A 16,672-nucleotide genomic window follows, 5' to 3' on the forward strand; every position below is an offset into this window, starting at 1 on the left:
TCTAGACTACATGCCTCTGGCGCCAGAGGCATGTAGATTAGGCTACCCGACATAGTAAAATGAAGCGGCGATTTAAATAATCGCCGCTTCATTTAAATTTACATGGCTGCCGCGCGGACCCGACAAACAGCCGATCAGCTGTTTGTCGGCTCAGCGCGATAGTCTGGACGCTCCCCTGCCAACATCAAAGGTATTTGTCGACCACCCAGGTAAACCTCCTGGAATGAGGTTTACCTGGGTGGTCGACAAATACCTTTGATGTCGGCACCCGCACGTCCAGACTATCGCGCTGCGCCGACAAACAGCTGATCGGCTGTTTGTCGGGTCCGCGCGGCAGCCATGTAAATTTAAATGAAGCGGCGATTATTTAAATCGCCGCTTCATTTTACTATGTCGGGTAGCCTAATCCACATGCCTCTGTTGCCAGAGGCATGTAGTCTAGACGTACCCTAGGACTAGAAGAGAGGGTTTGGAACGCTCCATAATTGCCCTGTTCAGTGCCTCAAACATCTGTCACTGGCCACTAGCAGAAGATAGGATGCTGGGCTAGGTGGATCGTGGCTGTTCTTATGTTCTTACCAACTGTGATGTATGAATGGGAGAGTTGTAGCCCAGAAATCATTGTGAACAAAAACAGTTAAAATAGTACTCTCTTCTACCTTAGAAGAAAGAAATACCCTGCAGTGTAAAAGCTAGGTTGAGGACAGCCTCTCTTGGATGAGATGAACAATGCTATGGAAATGTACAACCATTTACAACGCTGAGGATGCCCACATTTTGAGACAGTTAATTTTCTTACCTTTCCATGACTTGATTCTGGATGGCAGTGCTGGGGCACTTAAAATGCTGCAGGTCCCTTGAAGTACAGCATGTGGAGCTCCAAAAGGCCCTTTTAGCTGTCTGTGCTGGAAGGGCAAGTCATTCTGTTGCCGTTTCTGCTGAGCGGCAGAGCGACCACCATTGCTTTGAACTGCCTATTGGCCTTGGGTGGCCATATGGCCCTATTAAATGCTCCAGGCAACAGGCCACTCTCTCTCCAGAACTATCGCATCAAACTGATTTATTCAACAAGACAGTCCACAAAGCAACCCATTTATTCTACAGTATTTTCTACAAAGTGAAAAGCGCTGGTCATTGGCTCTGATTTCATGCCATGAGGAGTGATTGCATCGACTTCCTTGGCTCCTCAGTCAGTTAGTTTGTTGCAGCGAAGCTGCCCTCGCATATGATGCTTTATATAAAACAGTAATACCCTGTTTAGCTGCTGTTTAGTCACTTACTTTGCTAAGTTGGGCGATGGTGGGGTACCACCTTAACAGGATTCATCTCTTTGCCAAAGCACCTCATCGGCCATCAAGTCACTTCCATGCTACATTCAGAAGAGCAGGCCAAGGTCTGCTGCATGTCGTGCAGGACACCCACATGCTGCCTCATGAGGTCCTCTTGGATCCTTGTGCGCTTGAGGCTCCCCCAGGTTCGTGCGGCTGCCTCCGATGGCGTAGAGCGCACCTCAGCGATGGCTGGTCCGGCTGTGGAGACTAAAGAAGGAGAGTCGGTCAGTCATCTATGGAGACACTGTCCCTGAAGCCGTGCTTTCCTGTGTGAGCAGTGACCAACAGTGCTCGGGCCAGAGGAGGGGGATGTCCCAGGAGCAAGGCCATGTGTAGCCCGGGCCTCAAGGTGCCCGGGGGACCATGCTTCCCACTTTCTCCTCCCCCCTCCATGGACAAGCAGACAAGGGAAGTGTCCGGCCACACTGGGATCCCAGGGATGGGAGAGAGGCCGGGAGCAGCCTGGCCTTCCCTGGGGCCCCGCACGCACACCTGCGCCTGGCAACGCTGTTTTCAGGAGTGGGTGGTGCCTCGCACATGCAGGCATGGCTGTGCGCTATGTGCGGCACTCCTTAGTCTGTGTGCAGCTGTGTGTGTGCCCTTGTGCCCAGCCTGCTTCTAGTGGTGGGAGGGCGTGCACCCCAGGTGTCAGATGTGTGTGGCCTCCCCTGAGCCTGTGAGCAGGAGCCTGGAGGTGCACTGGGGCTGCCTCCTGAAGCCGCATGGCCAGACTGGCACTGCATATGGTTTTTGGAATAAGGCTTCTTCCTTGTAGAATGAGGTTTACCACTGTCGGAAAAACCCCTCCGTTCTTTCGACTTTTTGTCAAAGAACTCAATGGCGGTGTGGTCACAAGTGTTGTTTTCCTGGAAAAACGCTGCAGTGTAGACGCAATGACAATGAACAGGGCTCGACAAATAATGTAATCTACTCGCCTGTGGCGAGTAGATTACAACCCAGAAGAGCTGGTGCACAGAGATCTGCGCATGCGCAGAACTGTAAGGCTGGCGAGCGGGGCTCGCCGCCGCTTGGCGAGCCCTGACAATGAAGGATATCAAGAATATTATAGGCAGAGGGCTTAGAAATATGCAAGAATCTGAATACCTAGGATTAATGGTTGCTGACAATGGGGCCCTCTTGAATGCTGCTCAGCGTCATACAAAAGCTGCTTGGCACAAATGGAAGGAGCTGAGACCACTTCTCTGTGATGTCAATACAGTTAAAAGTGTGTAAAACTGTAAAACCCATTCTACTCTATCAACCACATGGAAAACAATCAGTAGGCTCTTTACAATGGAAATGAAGATGGTTGGCCACTCTGTGATAGTAAATGAAATGAAGTTATAAGGGGCCTGGATGCAGGTTGCCTCAATTGAAGACAAGTTAAGGGAGGCTAGAATGGATGAAGTAGATATATCCAATATACTCTCAGTATAACAGAGTTATACTGACAGAATGGCCCTTGCAATCCTTGTGGATAGAAGATGACCATGTGGGAGGCCATACACCATATATCAGCAGACATTAGAGACACCAATTTGCATGACAGCCAGGCATATTACCATGACTTGTGAAAGACGGCTATAAAAGTCACTGAGTCCTAAATGGGCAAGAAAGAGAGAGCAGAAGCAGCTAGTTATGTAATAACTATTTTGAAAGGGAAATTTATTTATATGCTGTACCATTTCCCTGCCCTTTGTCGTACACAGTAATTTTTTGCTTGTACAGCATCTAGCACACTGCAGTCTCTCCCAGAAACAAATACCTCCACCATGGCATTTGAACTGGCTCTGGAGTTAGTAGCCTCATTCTAATGCAGACTGATTAACAGTCAATAACCATTCATTACACAACGTAGTGTGTTGGACTGTGTGCTGAGGACTGGAATAGCAGACATTTACTACTACCACTTATTGCAGGCCATCACCATGATGTATCAGTTGGGCTGAGTGGAGGGAGAAACAGAAAGGTGGCAGTTTTGGAAAACTGCATCTCGTTAGCTCTAGCAAGGAGGATTAATCCTTCACTTCTATGAACGCTAATCATACACAAAAATAAATAAATAAAATTGCTCAAGAGGAAATAATCAGGGAAGCTTAAAAAGAACTGTTTTTATTTTTGGGTTTATTTTGTGAAAGAAAGCATTAGTTTTGTCTTTAAAATGCCCCATATTTAACCCTTACAGGACAAACCTAGAAACCTTATCCTCAATAACATTTTTTTTTTAAATTAAATCAATAAACTGCCAATAGCCAAATTTTCAAAGGCTGTGGACAAAATTTCCTCTGATTTTATTCTTGATGCTGCAATCAGATTTGTAGGGAGAGACTCTTTTATCGAGTTCCACTAATTTTAATGGGATCCTGATTGGAGCTGTTTGTTAGATCAAGGACTATGTTCATTCACCACAGGAGCAGAAACAATTGTTCATGCAGGTGATGTAAAAAAATACAAAAATACCCCTTCGGGTTTAAATGTCTGGCTGTGCATATATATATATTTTGGGCCCATTTCAAAGTACTTAAGCATATAATTGAGCTCATCCTTACTCAGGAAAGTAAATAAGCACATACATGCTTTGAGAATGTGCTCCAATCCCACTAAAGTCAATGGGATTTAATCATACACTTAATGACAAGTAAGTGCTTTGCTGATCTGGGGGTTGAGTGAATACAACTTTGATGACAACCTGGCCCCTAATTAATAAATCAGGCACTTGAATAAAACAGTTAATGTTCTTGCCAGCTCTAAAGGAACAAAGTGCAAAAATCATTTTTACAGAATAGTATAAATGTTTATTTTTCTTTGTGATTTAGCCGACTTTTTACAATATAGAAAAGTGTATTTTTGAATAGGTCTAGTAAATATAAATTTAATTTTTCTACTGTCAGGTAAACAGAACTAGAAAATGAACCTTGTCCCCACCCCAGATTTGTTTAAAATAACTTGACTGTAAATCTTGTTCAGCAGTTTGTTGCAAATGGCCAAGGAAGTACAAAAATTATTTAGTACATACTACACAGGGGGAAAACAAGCTCAATATTTCAGAAAGCTTGTTCAAAACAAGTAGAACTAAGAGCATTTGATTGCACCTTCAAAATCTTTACAAGCAATGCCATCATACATAATCTACAACTGTAATCCAAGTTTCACAAACATTTTCTCCACACTGTATATAAATACACATCACAAAAGGTGCAATTTAGAATAGGACACAGAATATATACAAAATTAATACAGATTTAGTTCTAGACTATAGAAGGTATATGCAATCTGTTTGAAAAATAACTTGATTAGGAATTACTTTATCCACTTACACTAATTTACATTTATACAAATCTTACTTTACATACTATATTGAGTTACTAAAAGTAAGATGAACTATCTACATTTAAAGTTATCGCACTGAAATTTTAGAAATCTGGATCCTAATTATTAAAAAAATACTTTAATATATAGTAGATTCCCTTTTCGCTGATGTGTATATGTGTATTTGCTACATATACACAAACATGTTAAAGAATATATACACACAGTTACACATGGAGAGAAAATAAAATCCTTTTTGGAAAATAAAAGTATCAATCTTGTTGTGATAATTAGAGAGGATTAAGATATCTATCTAAATGCCTGTGAATTTAAACATGGTTATTCTCTTTCATTAAATTTAGAGCTATAACAGTTTGTAAATGTGCTGCAGTATCAAAAATGTGATTTGGGACTGTTTGTAGTAAATACTAGAAAAAGTTCCCATCCTTAAGTGCCTTCTATAAACAGCTGTATTTGACCTATTTGATTCCTTCACTATTCCCCATATTAAAAAAGGTCAGGTGTATCTGTTTCTGATGGTGGCCTTGAAATCTGCATCAGTGTATTTGCATGCTATGGCTCAAATTGCAATCCTAAATAACACTTAATGAATCACAAATATTAGAGAAATGACATAAAAAAGATCCAAAGCTGTACACGGAGTCTGATCTTCACACGTGCTCTGATTAACTTGGATGCAGCTAGTCTGAAATCCATGCCACATTAGGAAAACACAAAGGTTGGTTCCCTCTCACCCAGTAATTTCAATTTCTGCATCAGCATACACAACAATAATCTCATTTTCTACCAGTTTCAGGGCACCATCCTCGGAGTTTGCTAAGGACTGCAAACTCTCCCTGGTTTCAGTGAGACGCTAGGATAATCAGGACTTTGCAGGATTGAGCTCTAGATGTACAACAGCATCCTCCTGCTTGATGTTTATCTCACGATGCTGTTGGATGAACAAATTTGTCCTTCAACTTCCATTTTAGATGATTCATCAAGTCGATAATGAAATTTGTCATCATTTAAAGAAAAATATAAATACATTCCTTTTTAAAAGTTATGTCTGAGACCCAGATTCATCAAGGTTTTTAAGAACATATGCTATGCTAAACATGTAAGCTGTCCCAGGTCAACTGCCCACATGCTTAATGTTATCTGTGCTTAAAAATCTTGGTCAACTTGGCCTTTGTAACACTGATCCATTGCCTTCCAGGGCTGTAGAGTGACATTCTTTTAGCTAAGTTGATATATTGATTTGTGAAGATGCTCATTTCTACAGATTTCCTTTCAGTATTAATTCCTCCACAGATATGCTGATACTGTTTTCTCAGTCTATTGCCCAAAATATTTTCTGCCAGTGTCTGCTTCTTCCATATGAACAAAGTGATACAACTCTATACACTGTAAATAATATATATTATAATAATAATTTATAAAGGCTCTCTGAACAATTTTCTTAGAGAAAGGGGGAGGAAGAAAACATTTAATTCTTACTAAACCCAAGAAAGTTAAAAGCTGTACAACAGGAAGAAAAATTCACCTTTAGGCATCGTCATGAGTAGAAGAGAATTTAGCTAAAATTTAAAAGAATCTACTCCTAATTATAAAAGATTTTCTTGCTTCCGTATTATGCAAGCCAGGTTAAAACAAGCACCAAATTAACAACAAAATAGTATTAAATCCTCTGCTGTGAACCAAAGTGTCCCTGTGCCTTAAATGTCACGTTCAGTTCAATTTACCCTGGCTCATGTACACGAGTCAGCAGTTCATGGCACAGGGCTCACTTTTGGACTTTCCTGCCGAATTAATGACTCTCATCAAACACCGTCCAAATTCCTCCAGGATCATGCGCTCTGCTGCGGCTTTTGACTTGCCCATCTTCTCAGCCCTCTCAGCCTGGGCAAGCAGACAGTCACAAGTCGCGTCAGCCACCTCCTTGGTTACAAAAGTAAATGGCAATCTGAAATGGAAATAAAAACATCAGTGAGCTACACCCTTTACACTACATACAAAACTCTCTGAAGCTGTCAAAAGTCAGAAGCTTAAGGAAGCCTTCTAGAGAGTCCCTGCAGCACATGTTAAAGTAAATATAGGCCTCATCTGGAGTATTGTATCCAGGTCTGGGTACCATATTCCAGGAAAGATGTCAACAAATTGGAGAAGGTCCAGAGAAGAGCAACAAAAATGTATAAAGGTCTCTAGAAAACATGAGTTATGAAGGAAGACTGAAAGAATAAGTTTTGTTTAAGTTTGGAAAAGAGAAGACCGAGAGGGGACAGGATTGCAACTTTCAAATACCTAAAACGCTGTTCAAGAAGGGAGAAAAATTATTCTCCTTAACCTGTGATGATAGGACAAAATACAATGGGATTAAATTGCAGCAAGGAAGGTTTAGGTTGGACATTAAGAAATATTTCCTGGCAGGGTGGTTAAACACTGGAATAAATTGCCTAGGGAGGTTGTGGAATCTCCATCACTGGACATATTTAAGAGCAGGTTAAATACCCATCTATCAGGGATGATGTAGACGGTGCTTGGTCCTGACCTGAGGGCAGGTGACTGGACTTGATGACCTCTTGAGGTTCCTTACACTTCTAATATTTTACGATTTTATGTTGTCAAGTAATAAAAAAAAAAAATTACATATCTCCCAATTTCCCCTGTACTAAAGTCCATGAATCTAATGCATTAACATGAGTATTATGCCCTAACTCAGTGTTTTCAATCAGGGCTGATGTGATCAAAATGAATCTGTTCCATAGTTTCTGGAGTACATCTAAGATTGCCCCAAACTGACAATGCTGAACAAGCCATACAGCTGAGCAGGAAAGATCACTCTTCAGAGACAACGTTGACAGTTTTGTGGCTGCTTCCACTAGGGATGTTTAAAGGGCTAACTGGCTAAATGATAGTGCTTCACCAGTTAACTGTTTTAACCTAGGTCCTTTGGATTCCCACTGCTGGCCTTGCCGTGGCAAGGGCCAGTCAACTGGTTAACATCCCTAGGTTCTGCCTCTGTTCATTCTGAGACAGTCTAAAGAAAGCCATGAAGACAGACAGAGAATGCATAATTTTTTCCACAATTTTTTGCTGTAGGAAAATGTGTGCAAATTAACGGATTTAACATTAGAATTTCACCCCATTTGAAAATCAAAACTGTACTAAGAAAATGTTAAAGTTACATAGTTAACCACACAGAAGTATGGCAAATTGCACCTTACAAGTGTAAATGTAACTGTCTCCTTTCTGGACAGGTTTTCCATTACTATTCCTCAAATGCTACAGTGTAGCACTAACCAGTTTTTCTATACCACAGATCTATCTATGAAATATCTTGTAATTGTTTTACTTACACTCATTTCAATGTCATAATGATGAGGTATATCTTGACTGAAACTTTTACATAAATTCTCTTCTCTGTAAGGGATGTATTTTAATAGTTTAGGCAGCAGCAACACACTATAAATCTTTGTAACCAACAATACTTAAGAGGAGACAATTAACTATGAAACTAGCTCAACATGCAAATTTAGGCAGCTTTTATATTCGAGAAAGTTTTCACTATTAGGACAGAGAGTAGTATGCACTTCATTCATATACATTTGTACAACACCTAGCACAAAAAACCCGCCAGGTATGACTGAAGCTTTCTGGTAATACAAATATTTAATAACATTAGACATCAATACTCAATGAACACAAATGTCAAAGATTTCAGTAAACTTAGCTTGCTGTGATCCACCCTAACAGAGCAGCAAGATACCTGTATCATAAAAACAGTGCTAAAGCCAAGCCAAGAGAAAGGAATGTGTTAACTTACTTCCCCCCTCCACTAGTCATTGCTGGGGTCGGCCTAGTTAACAGGTCTGAGATTTGTGAGGATAACTTTGTCTTTGCAGCTGTCTGTTGCTGGACTCTTACTTCTGCTGCATCTGCTAAGTGCATCAGAGTCTTTCGTTCTGGGCTTTCTTCAAAGTTTTTACAGCCAATACACTTACATATTGAGGAGCACATGATTTTTGCCTAAGAAAAACAGAAGAAAGGGTAACTGACCTTAATATTATGTTATTCTCTATTGCTGGCTCATAGAAATTATATATAGTTAGAAATTTTAATTATGGGCATGCACTGAGTTACATTTAGAAAGGAGAAAACATTTCAAGAGAAGGAAGTCCATCTTACCTCATAGCATTCACAATAGTTTTTGAGACATCCTGATCGTTTGCAGTTGCAGCCTTTGCTGTGCCGCCGATCTGATTCCCCTTCCTTTCCTTTCCCTATTTTAGGCTTGAAGGCTTCAGGGTTTCTATCAAGGCAGGCCTACCAATGCAGATCCAAAAGGTGGGTCACAGTACATTCAGGGAGCAAGAGCTAGAGTGGGGATGGGCTAATACCTGCCTGTGGGCTGGATCTAGTCCACCAGGGTTAGCTCCTGGCAGGTCCCCACTACTATGTTAACGGGCACGGCCCAAGGTACAAGCAATTGCAGCTCCCGTTGGCTGTGGATTGCCATTCCCAGCCAATGGGACCTGTGGGAAGTGGTCTGGCACCACTTCTGACTGCTCCCATTGGCCGGGAACGGCAATCTGTGGCCAAAAGGAGCTGTGATTGCCAGTACCTGTGGCTGTGCAGGTAAATATAGTGGTGGCAGCTTGCCAAGGGCTAACTCTGGCAAACCGCTGGAGCGTTATTGCCCACCCCTGATCTAGAGGAGCTGTCCAGTAACTACAACACCAAGATTGTGCTGCAGTAAGTTGCAATCTCTTCCCAACCCAACAGGAAAAAGTGACTACTTTCATCCCAGCTACAGAGAGATGCAAAATAAGAAGCAAACTGTCCAGTTTCAATAGCAGCACTAAGTACTTGAAACAGATACATTGTGACACGCCTTTCTGTTTTGCAAATTTTAAAGGAGAGAAACAAGAAGAGCCTCACCTTTATTGCTTTTTGCCTATCATTTTCATGGTCCAGGTTGTTATAACAATTAGTACAATTGCAGTTATTGCAGAATTCACCATTTGCAAAGCAATCACAATACCTGAAATAGGAGAACCAGAAGGGACTTAAACATGGTTTGCAGGTATCACACTAGCTGCGGTAGAAGTAGCCACAGTAAGTGTTTCTATGATAGTAACACTAAAAGCTGCAGTTGGGATGCGGACCCCTCTGGGCCACACACTGTACAGACCTGAATGAGACAATCTTTGATGTGGCGGGCATAGAGCGTAAGACCTCAAACTAAGGTAAGTGACAGAGATATAGTCTACAAGTAACATGGCCAAAGATCAGCGGCACTGCTTCTTTGATAGCGGCAAGTTTTGTGGGTTTTACTTGTTAATTTTTTAATTGGGGTAGGGTGAGGAATTGCAGTAGAAGAGAGGCTGGGGAGAGTGGGAAAAGGAATGAAGAGGGCAGCTCATCATCTGATCAGTCCCGATCAATAGTCAGGGTACTGCAGGCCCTGTGGCAAAGGTGAGTCTAAAGAAGGGAATAGAAGGAATATGGCTGTATGGATTATATCAGGGATTTTCCCCATGCATTAAGGTGGGAGAAAGAAATCACAAAAATACTTAACACGGGCTGATTGGGAACCTGTGCATCTTTGGTACCTCAGCACCTCACAGACTTTACAGCAGCCCCATGAGGTAGAAAAGTTCTGTATCTCCATCTTTAAAATGGGGATCCAAGGCACAGAGAAAGGAAGGGTCAGATTTTCAACAGTATTTGACATAATTTGAAATTAACTGAAAAATAAATGGAAGTCAATGGGAATTTGGTACCTAACCTGCGGTACGGGGTGGGAGAACTGCCACATGTGCAAGCAGGGGAAAGTTTCTCTGCAGCAAATGGCAGCTTGGCCAGTTTACATTAGAAGATTACACACCAGTGTCTGGGCACTGCTGGCTGTACCTGGAACCAATCACGAAGTGGACAAGGTCTGAGTTAATTTCTGTACAGCACTTTGAAGATGCCACATGTTATACAAATGCAAGTGCATCATCATCATCTTTTCTCCCTTTCAGATTTCACAGAACACTTGGGAATCAGAAAGCTAATATCCAGGAGAAAGCCTCTTCTCTAGCACACATTTGGCACTCCATAAACAATGACCATGCAGACTGTGGGATGTCTGAAGGAAAACTAAACACACTCAGTTTGTTCTAATGTTATGACAAAATTCTAAGCTCAAAATGGTGTGCACGCCCACATTAGGAACATAACATGAATTACATTAAAAATAACCTAAAATTGGCTTGTGCGAGACAGATTTGGATTCATATGGCTCAACTTCTTTAACATTACCACAACCACTCTGAATGCCCCCTTCATTATGCAAGGATTAGGGAGTCACAAAATCATTTCACTACCTACTTCTGACACTGATCTATGAAAAAGTGTGGCATCACCGCAAACCTGAATGTCATCACATATCACAACAGACACTGATTCAGACACTGGAATGGAATGGCAGGAGATGGGACACTAGATGGGGAGGGCTCTGGATTACCACAGATAATTCCTTCCCAGGGGTCTAGCTGGTAGGCCTTGCCCTCATGTTCAAAGTCTAACTGATCACCATATTTGGGAAGAGAAATGATTTTTCCCTCAGCTCTGACTGGGACAGACCATGGAGGTCTTCACCTTTCTTTGCAGAATGGAGCCTCGGTCAGTTGCAGATTTAAACTAGTGTAAATGGTGAAGACTTTGCACAGGGTGTAAAGAGTTCTCACAGTTCAGAGACTTAGAAAACCGCTATGGTAGACACACACTAAAGTCGCCAGTCTGCCTCATTATGTATGACAAGATTCCAGGGTAATGCTCTTTTTTATATACAGAGCTCAAATTTAAGAGTTACTTTAATATTTCTATTTAATTTTTGCAATACATCAAAATATTTGTTAAAGCGAAAATACTTAAAAACCAAAGTGCACTTACAGTTTCAAACACAGTGACTTTGTACAGTTGCATGGCTTCCTGGGGCGGTTTGCAGATTCGGACGGCATAATTCTGGAAAAGAACCGTTTTATTATTGGCTTTTCTTGTGAAAGTTCAGACTATGATCCACTGAAACCCCACAAGCCAATTTTCCTCCTATAATGTGAGCTTTAAAAAGCCTTTGTCAGGGATTACAAAACACACTATGCTTAAAAGAAAAGAATGAAAAAAAGGAGACAAGGTTAGGAGGAGACCATATGAGAGGAAAGTGCAACTGAGTGTGCTGCAGCCATTACCCCGAATAAGCCATGTACTATGGGGACCACATCTATATCTGGAGCAGGGTTTTGTGATGCTGTTGTCAATCTACCAAATCCAGCACCACAGAAGAAAAATTCAGACTATGCCTCTCCCTTCTTCCAAGTTATGCTTGAATTAAAAATGATAACAAAATGCCGAAAGGCATCTCTAGACTACGCCGGAGCTTTCGAAAGTGAAAGTAATTAAGACATGGCTTTTTCGGCAAACCCCCTTTTGTCGAAAAGCCACGTAACCTCCATTTTTAAGAAAGAGCGGCTTTTTGATGAAGGGGGTGGCTTGCCGAAAAAGCCATGTCTTAATTACTTTCACTTTCGAAAGCTCCGCTTTTAAAAGCGTGATTGGAAGAAGATATGCAAATTCCTGTAGTCTAGATATGCCCAAAGTGACTGTCTTAAGCAAGTAGAGACCTGAGCAAGGGACAATCAGAATATGAACCCTGCCGTTGAGTTCAACATAAAGAGTATTCTGTGCCAGTGATCAGCCTTAACAACCATTGAATACTAGGGTTTTTCAATGATCATACTTAGCCAATTATATTCTGACCATATGTGACCAATTATATTCTGACCTCTAATCCTGATGTGTCCCCAGAAGCTGAAGACAGCCATTTATTGTAGGGGTGCCATATAGAGGTTCAGGATCAGCTCAAACCACTTTTATGGTTTGCTTTGCATTTTTAAAAATCACAGCAGCAAACACTTTAAAAAGTAACACTTCCAGAAAAAGGCAGGCTCAGCAGAATGGGTAACATTTCTAAGTCTGCATGGGAGGAGGGAGAGGCATATCAATTTGAAAAGCCTGAAATTAGATTCCCAAATTCATATTCAGGCATCTACCTAAATGGGGGGGTTTTCACGATTGCTAAGCATGCTCCAATCAACTTCCAGGGAAAGTCCATGACCAGTAGCTCCTATGTGCTACTGTGATACATATGCGAAATAACCAAGGACTGGCTCTCTGTTCAAACTCCTGCTATGGAACTAGGGGGAAAAAAAATACAAGATTTGACATTGGATGAGTTTAGGGAGGGTAAAAGGCACTGGACTGACAGCCACAGAAAAAGATATTATTTATTTAGGCACAGAACAAGAACAAGGACAACAGCCTCCCCATCCAACCTTATTTTTCCTAAAAACACTTCAAACAAGGGTTTGTCCCATTTAAATAACATCTGACTATCTTTTTGGGAGGTTTGGGAGATGAAATTGCAAACTTTTTAAAGTATTTTCAAACTACTCACCCATTGAACGGTAACCTTGCTTGGGTCTGGATATTAGATGTCCCAGTAAAACCAGTGTTGCTTGCTATCGATACGTATGATGACTGCTGTAGCTAACAAAACACAAAGTTAATGTATGTTCTGAAGCTTCTACAATTTTATACAATGGGCTTTTTAGCACTCAGTTTTTAGTAAGTATCAGCCGTGTTAGTCTGGATCTGCAAAAGCGACAAGGAGTCCTGTAGCACCTTTAGACTAACAGATGTATTGGAGCATAAGCTTTCGTGGGTCTTCTGATGAAGTGGGTCTTTGCCCATGAAAGCTTATGCTCCAATACATCTGTTAGTCTAAAGGTGCTACAGGACTCCTTGTCGCTTGTGTAGTTTTTAGTAAGTATTTCTGAAACTGCTATATGCCTCATGATCTCTCATAAGAGCATAAGAACGGCCACACTGATCAGACCAAAGTTCCATCTAGCCCAGTATCCTGTCTTCTGACAGTGGCCAATTCCAGATGCCCCAGAGGGAATGAACAGAACAGATGATCATCAAGTGATCCATCTCCGGTCTTCCATTGCCAGCTTCTGGCAAACAGAGGCCAGGAACACCATTCCTGCCCATTCTTCTAATCCATGTTTATGAATGGTTTGAAAGTCTCTGAAACTCACAAGAGCTAAGTAGTTCAAGGGTTGCTCTGTATTCAGCAGAAGTGTCCTGGTCATTTTACACTATGTTTTTGTCCATTCTCTCTTAGAACCTTTGGAGTGCATAATTTTTAGGCCGCTTACATTATCTAATAACTTTCAGTTAGACACATGCTAAATATCGTGTATATCGACTATCTACAAGAATGCCTGCACCCGCCAGGTGAAAGCAAGGAATTACAAATGGACTGACCCCCTACAATCAGTTCCATTTTCTTTCTTTACAGAGTGGATCTTGGTGCCTGATGACTGCATTCAGGGCTGTCCTAACCAATACTCAACACGTGCAGCTATAGAGGGCCCCTGAAATCTGGCTGCTGTGTATGGGTCTCCCGACGCCTTCTCCTTGGCCAGCCCTCAACGGGCAGGCTCTGCGCCAGCTCCTGCAGCCCACCCCATCCCCTGGCCTGGATTCCACTCACCAGGCAGTGGCGAGCAACATGAGCATGGGGTGGGCTCAGGAAGAGCAGAGGGCGCCTGTAGAGCGGGCAGCTGGAGAGAAGTGTCAGTTTCCCCATAAAAGTGCCCTTTCCTCCAGCAGGCTGCGTGGCCACCCTGATCCTCTAGCCTGCGCTCACGCTTGCTGCCACTCATGCCTTCCACTTGTTTCCCTGAGGCTGCCAGTTGAGCCTCCCACCCTGCCCAGGGTTGCCATTTCTCCTGACCAGACTCCATTTGCTACAATGGCATCTGGTCTGTGGGAACTTGCAACCAATCATACTCCTGCCCCCCCCCCCAACTTCTGCCTCCCCAGCTACTCTTCGTCCCTCCTCCTTCCCCCCCCCCCTTCCTCTGCACAATGGCCACTCCCAGGTGCTAGGCTGTGTAGAGCACCTGCATTGTTAGGGACAGTGCTGACTACACCTGTGCTGCAAGGGATGAATCAGAGTAAAGTCACCTGAGTCACTGAAGCAACCAGCAAGGTCATAATCCATTCAGAATCAACTTAAACAAGAATAAGAAACCAGGGCTGATTTGCACTCTCTGACTGTGGTACTATTACCTGTTAACCTGCATACCTTCTTGTTTCCTGACACGATGAGATAGGGGGAGGAAACAAGCAGCAAGATCTATGGACCCAAGACCTTCTCTTAGCAAGTACACACGACCAGAAGGGTCTTCATACATAGCTCATCAGAATCCCCCACGTGGCTCAGCTTTGTAGTTTTTTTACTCGTTTACTCAGTTACTTTTATTTTTGTGCAATAGGCCACATTTTCACGAGAGTTCAGCTGCAAACAGTTCTTTTTAGGCATCTAAAGAGACCAGATTTTTTGAAGTGCTCGGCAGCCAGCAAGCTGTTTGTGTGACGAGCAATTCTGAACAACCTCACCACTTCAGTCAGATGCCTAAAGATATAAGGAGCTTTTAAAAAAAAATGTGGCCCCATCTGAGAGTGCTGTACACTTCAGAAAATCTATTGCCTTTCTATCATTGCTTCTTTCTACCAAGGACAAAGATCTTTTTGTGTCATTTTCATCCTGGCATCTGTGTCATAGTGTGTTGTTCCAGATCTTTTTTACCTTGACAGGGAAGGTCACTGTTAGAATAATTATACAAATGGTCTACCAATTGTATGCAGAGTGCTAACACAAATCCCTATACATGTTGCTCGGCTTTTTTAATCTTAAATCATGGATTTAATGCCCATTCCTTTTCACTCTGATTCTTGACTAAGTTTTGGGAAAGGACAAGCCCAGCCCTAACCTGAAGGAAAAACATCAACATGAAAGTAGGATGCCTCCTACAATAACTTCTGTAATTTCATCATTTACCCCGTGCTATCACCATACCTGAGTAACGTATTGCGCTGGAAGAACTGCATAGCCTACATTTCCTGTGCCTGGTGCAGGTGCCAACACAGTGCCGGGTGGGAGGTTAGTGAGGTTTGGCTGTATCTGCGGCAGCGGAGTAGCTGGCATAATAAGTCTCTGTTGTGGCTGACTAGTAGTAACTATCTGTGAATTTGGGTTGATTGGTTTTGGCACCACCTGGAAAGAGGAGAAACCCTTATGAAGTTGTCAACATACTGTACATTAAAAAAAATAAAATTATGAAAACAAGAATCCATGCAGAACAATTTAAATAATTTACCTCCAGAGTACCAAAGTTGACATGTTTGCCAGCTGAAATAAGACTAGAATACGGATTTCATGTTAAACTCACCTGTTTGACTGTCTGAGCTGGAACTATTGGGACAGACATCCGCACTGGAGTTGCATTTACAACTACTGGCTTAGCTGGTTAAAAGAAACAATATCACATGTCACATTATATGTGCGCATTTAGAAAGGGTCTCTAAAATTTAATGCTTGACGTATTTGTCACTTTCACATACAAGAGTAACTTTATTTCTGTGTATGTAAGATAGTAGGATTTCTTGATTTTTTAAAAGTATCTTGGTTATGCTTGTAACATTTTATTTCAGATGCATACTGTTTATTTTATTTACTGTTGTTCTTGTTGTTTTTACATTTTAACCTGTGCACTGAGAGTGGGCTCAATTTGTGAAGTGATTATATTACAGATTTTGCTAGTAGCTTTTGGAAAATAGAGCTAATGATGCTATGTGCTGGAAAAATGGTACTGCAAGCAATTACCAGCAGATTCTCTAGATCTCTCTCACTTAGATTCTAGTCCTTAAACCCTGACACACATGGGAAGCACCAATGAACCACAACAGTTACCCATGTGCATAAAAAAAAAGTGTGGTTTGCAGGATTAGGCCCTAGACCAAAAAATCCTAAGAAACTAGTGTTACTATAAGGAACAAAATAATTTTAAAATGCGATTAACTCTTCACTATTTATGCTGGTTGTCCAAGTGGAAAGAAAGAAATGCAAAAAT

At 41.9% G+C, this 16,672-nt stretch overlaps 1 protein-coding gene across 6 annotated transcripts in view; it reads right to left on the minus strand.

Moving 5' to 3' along the window:
- Positions 1 to 3,436: 3,436 nt before the first annotated feature.
- The window catches only part of LIN54 (lin-54 DREAM MuvB core complex component), a 79,592-nt gene continuing 66,356 nt past the window's right edge, over positions 3,437 to 16,672 (minus strand). For 5 of the 6 annotated variants that reach the window (XM_075929499.1, XM_075929502.1, XM_075929498.1 and 2 more), the window contains 8 exons: positions 15,992 to 16,065; positions 15,619 to 15,816; positions 13,144 to 13,235; positions 11,583 to 11,654; positions 9,582 to 9,684; positions 8,829 to 8,966; positions 8,467 to 8,669; positions 3,437 to 6,606 (listed from right to left, as the gene is read on the minus strand). In XM_075929499.1, coding sequence (XP_075785614.1) covers positions 6,405 to 6,606; positions 8,467 to 8,669; positions 8,829 to 8,966; positions 9,582 to 9,684; positions 11,583 to 11,654; positions 13,144 to 13,235; positions 15,619 to 15,816; positions 15,992 to 16,065 — 1,082 coding nt within the window. In that variant the 3' untranslated portion in view covers positions 3,437 to 6,404. The remainder of the gene's footprint in view (positions 6,607 to 8,466; positions 8,670 to 8,828; positions 8,967 to 9,581; positions 9,685 to 11,582; positions 11,655 to 13,143; positions 13,236 to 15,618; positions 15,817 to 15,991; positions 16,066 to 16,672) is intronic. The other variant, XM_075929501.1, reaches the window with a different exon arrangement.

This window comes from Pelodiscus sinensis, chromosome 5 (assembly GCF_049634645.1).
Source record: "Pelodiscus sinensis isolate JC-2024 chromosome 5, ASM4963464v1, whole genome shotgun sequence".
NCBI classification, from domain to species: Eukaryota; Metazoa; Chordata; order Testudines; family Trionychidae; genus Pelodiscus; species Pelodiscus sinensis.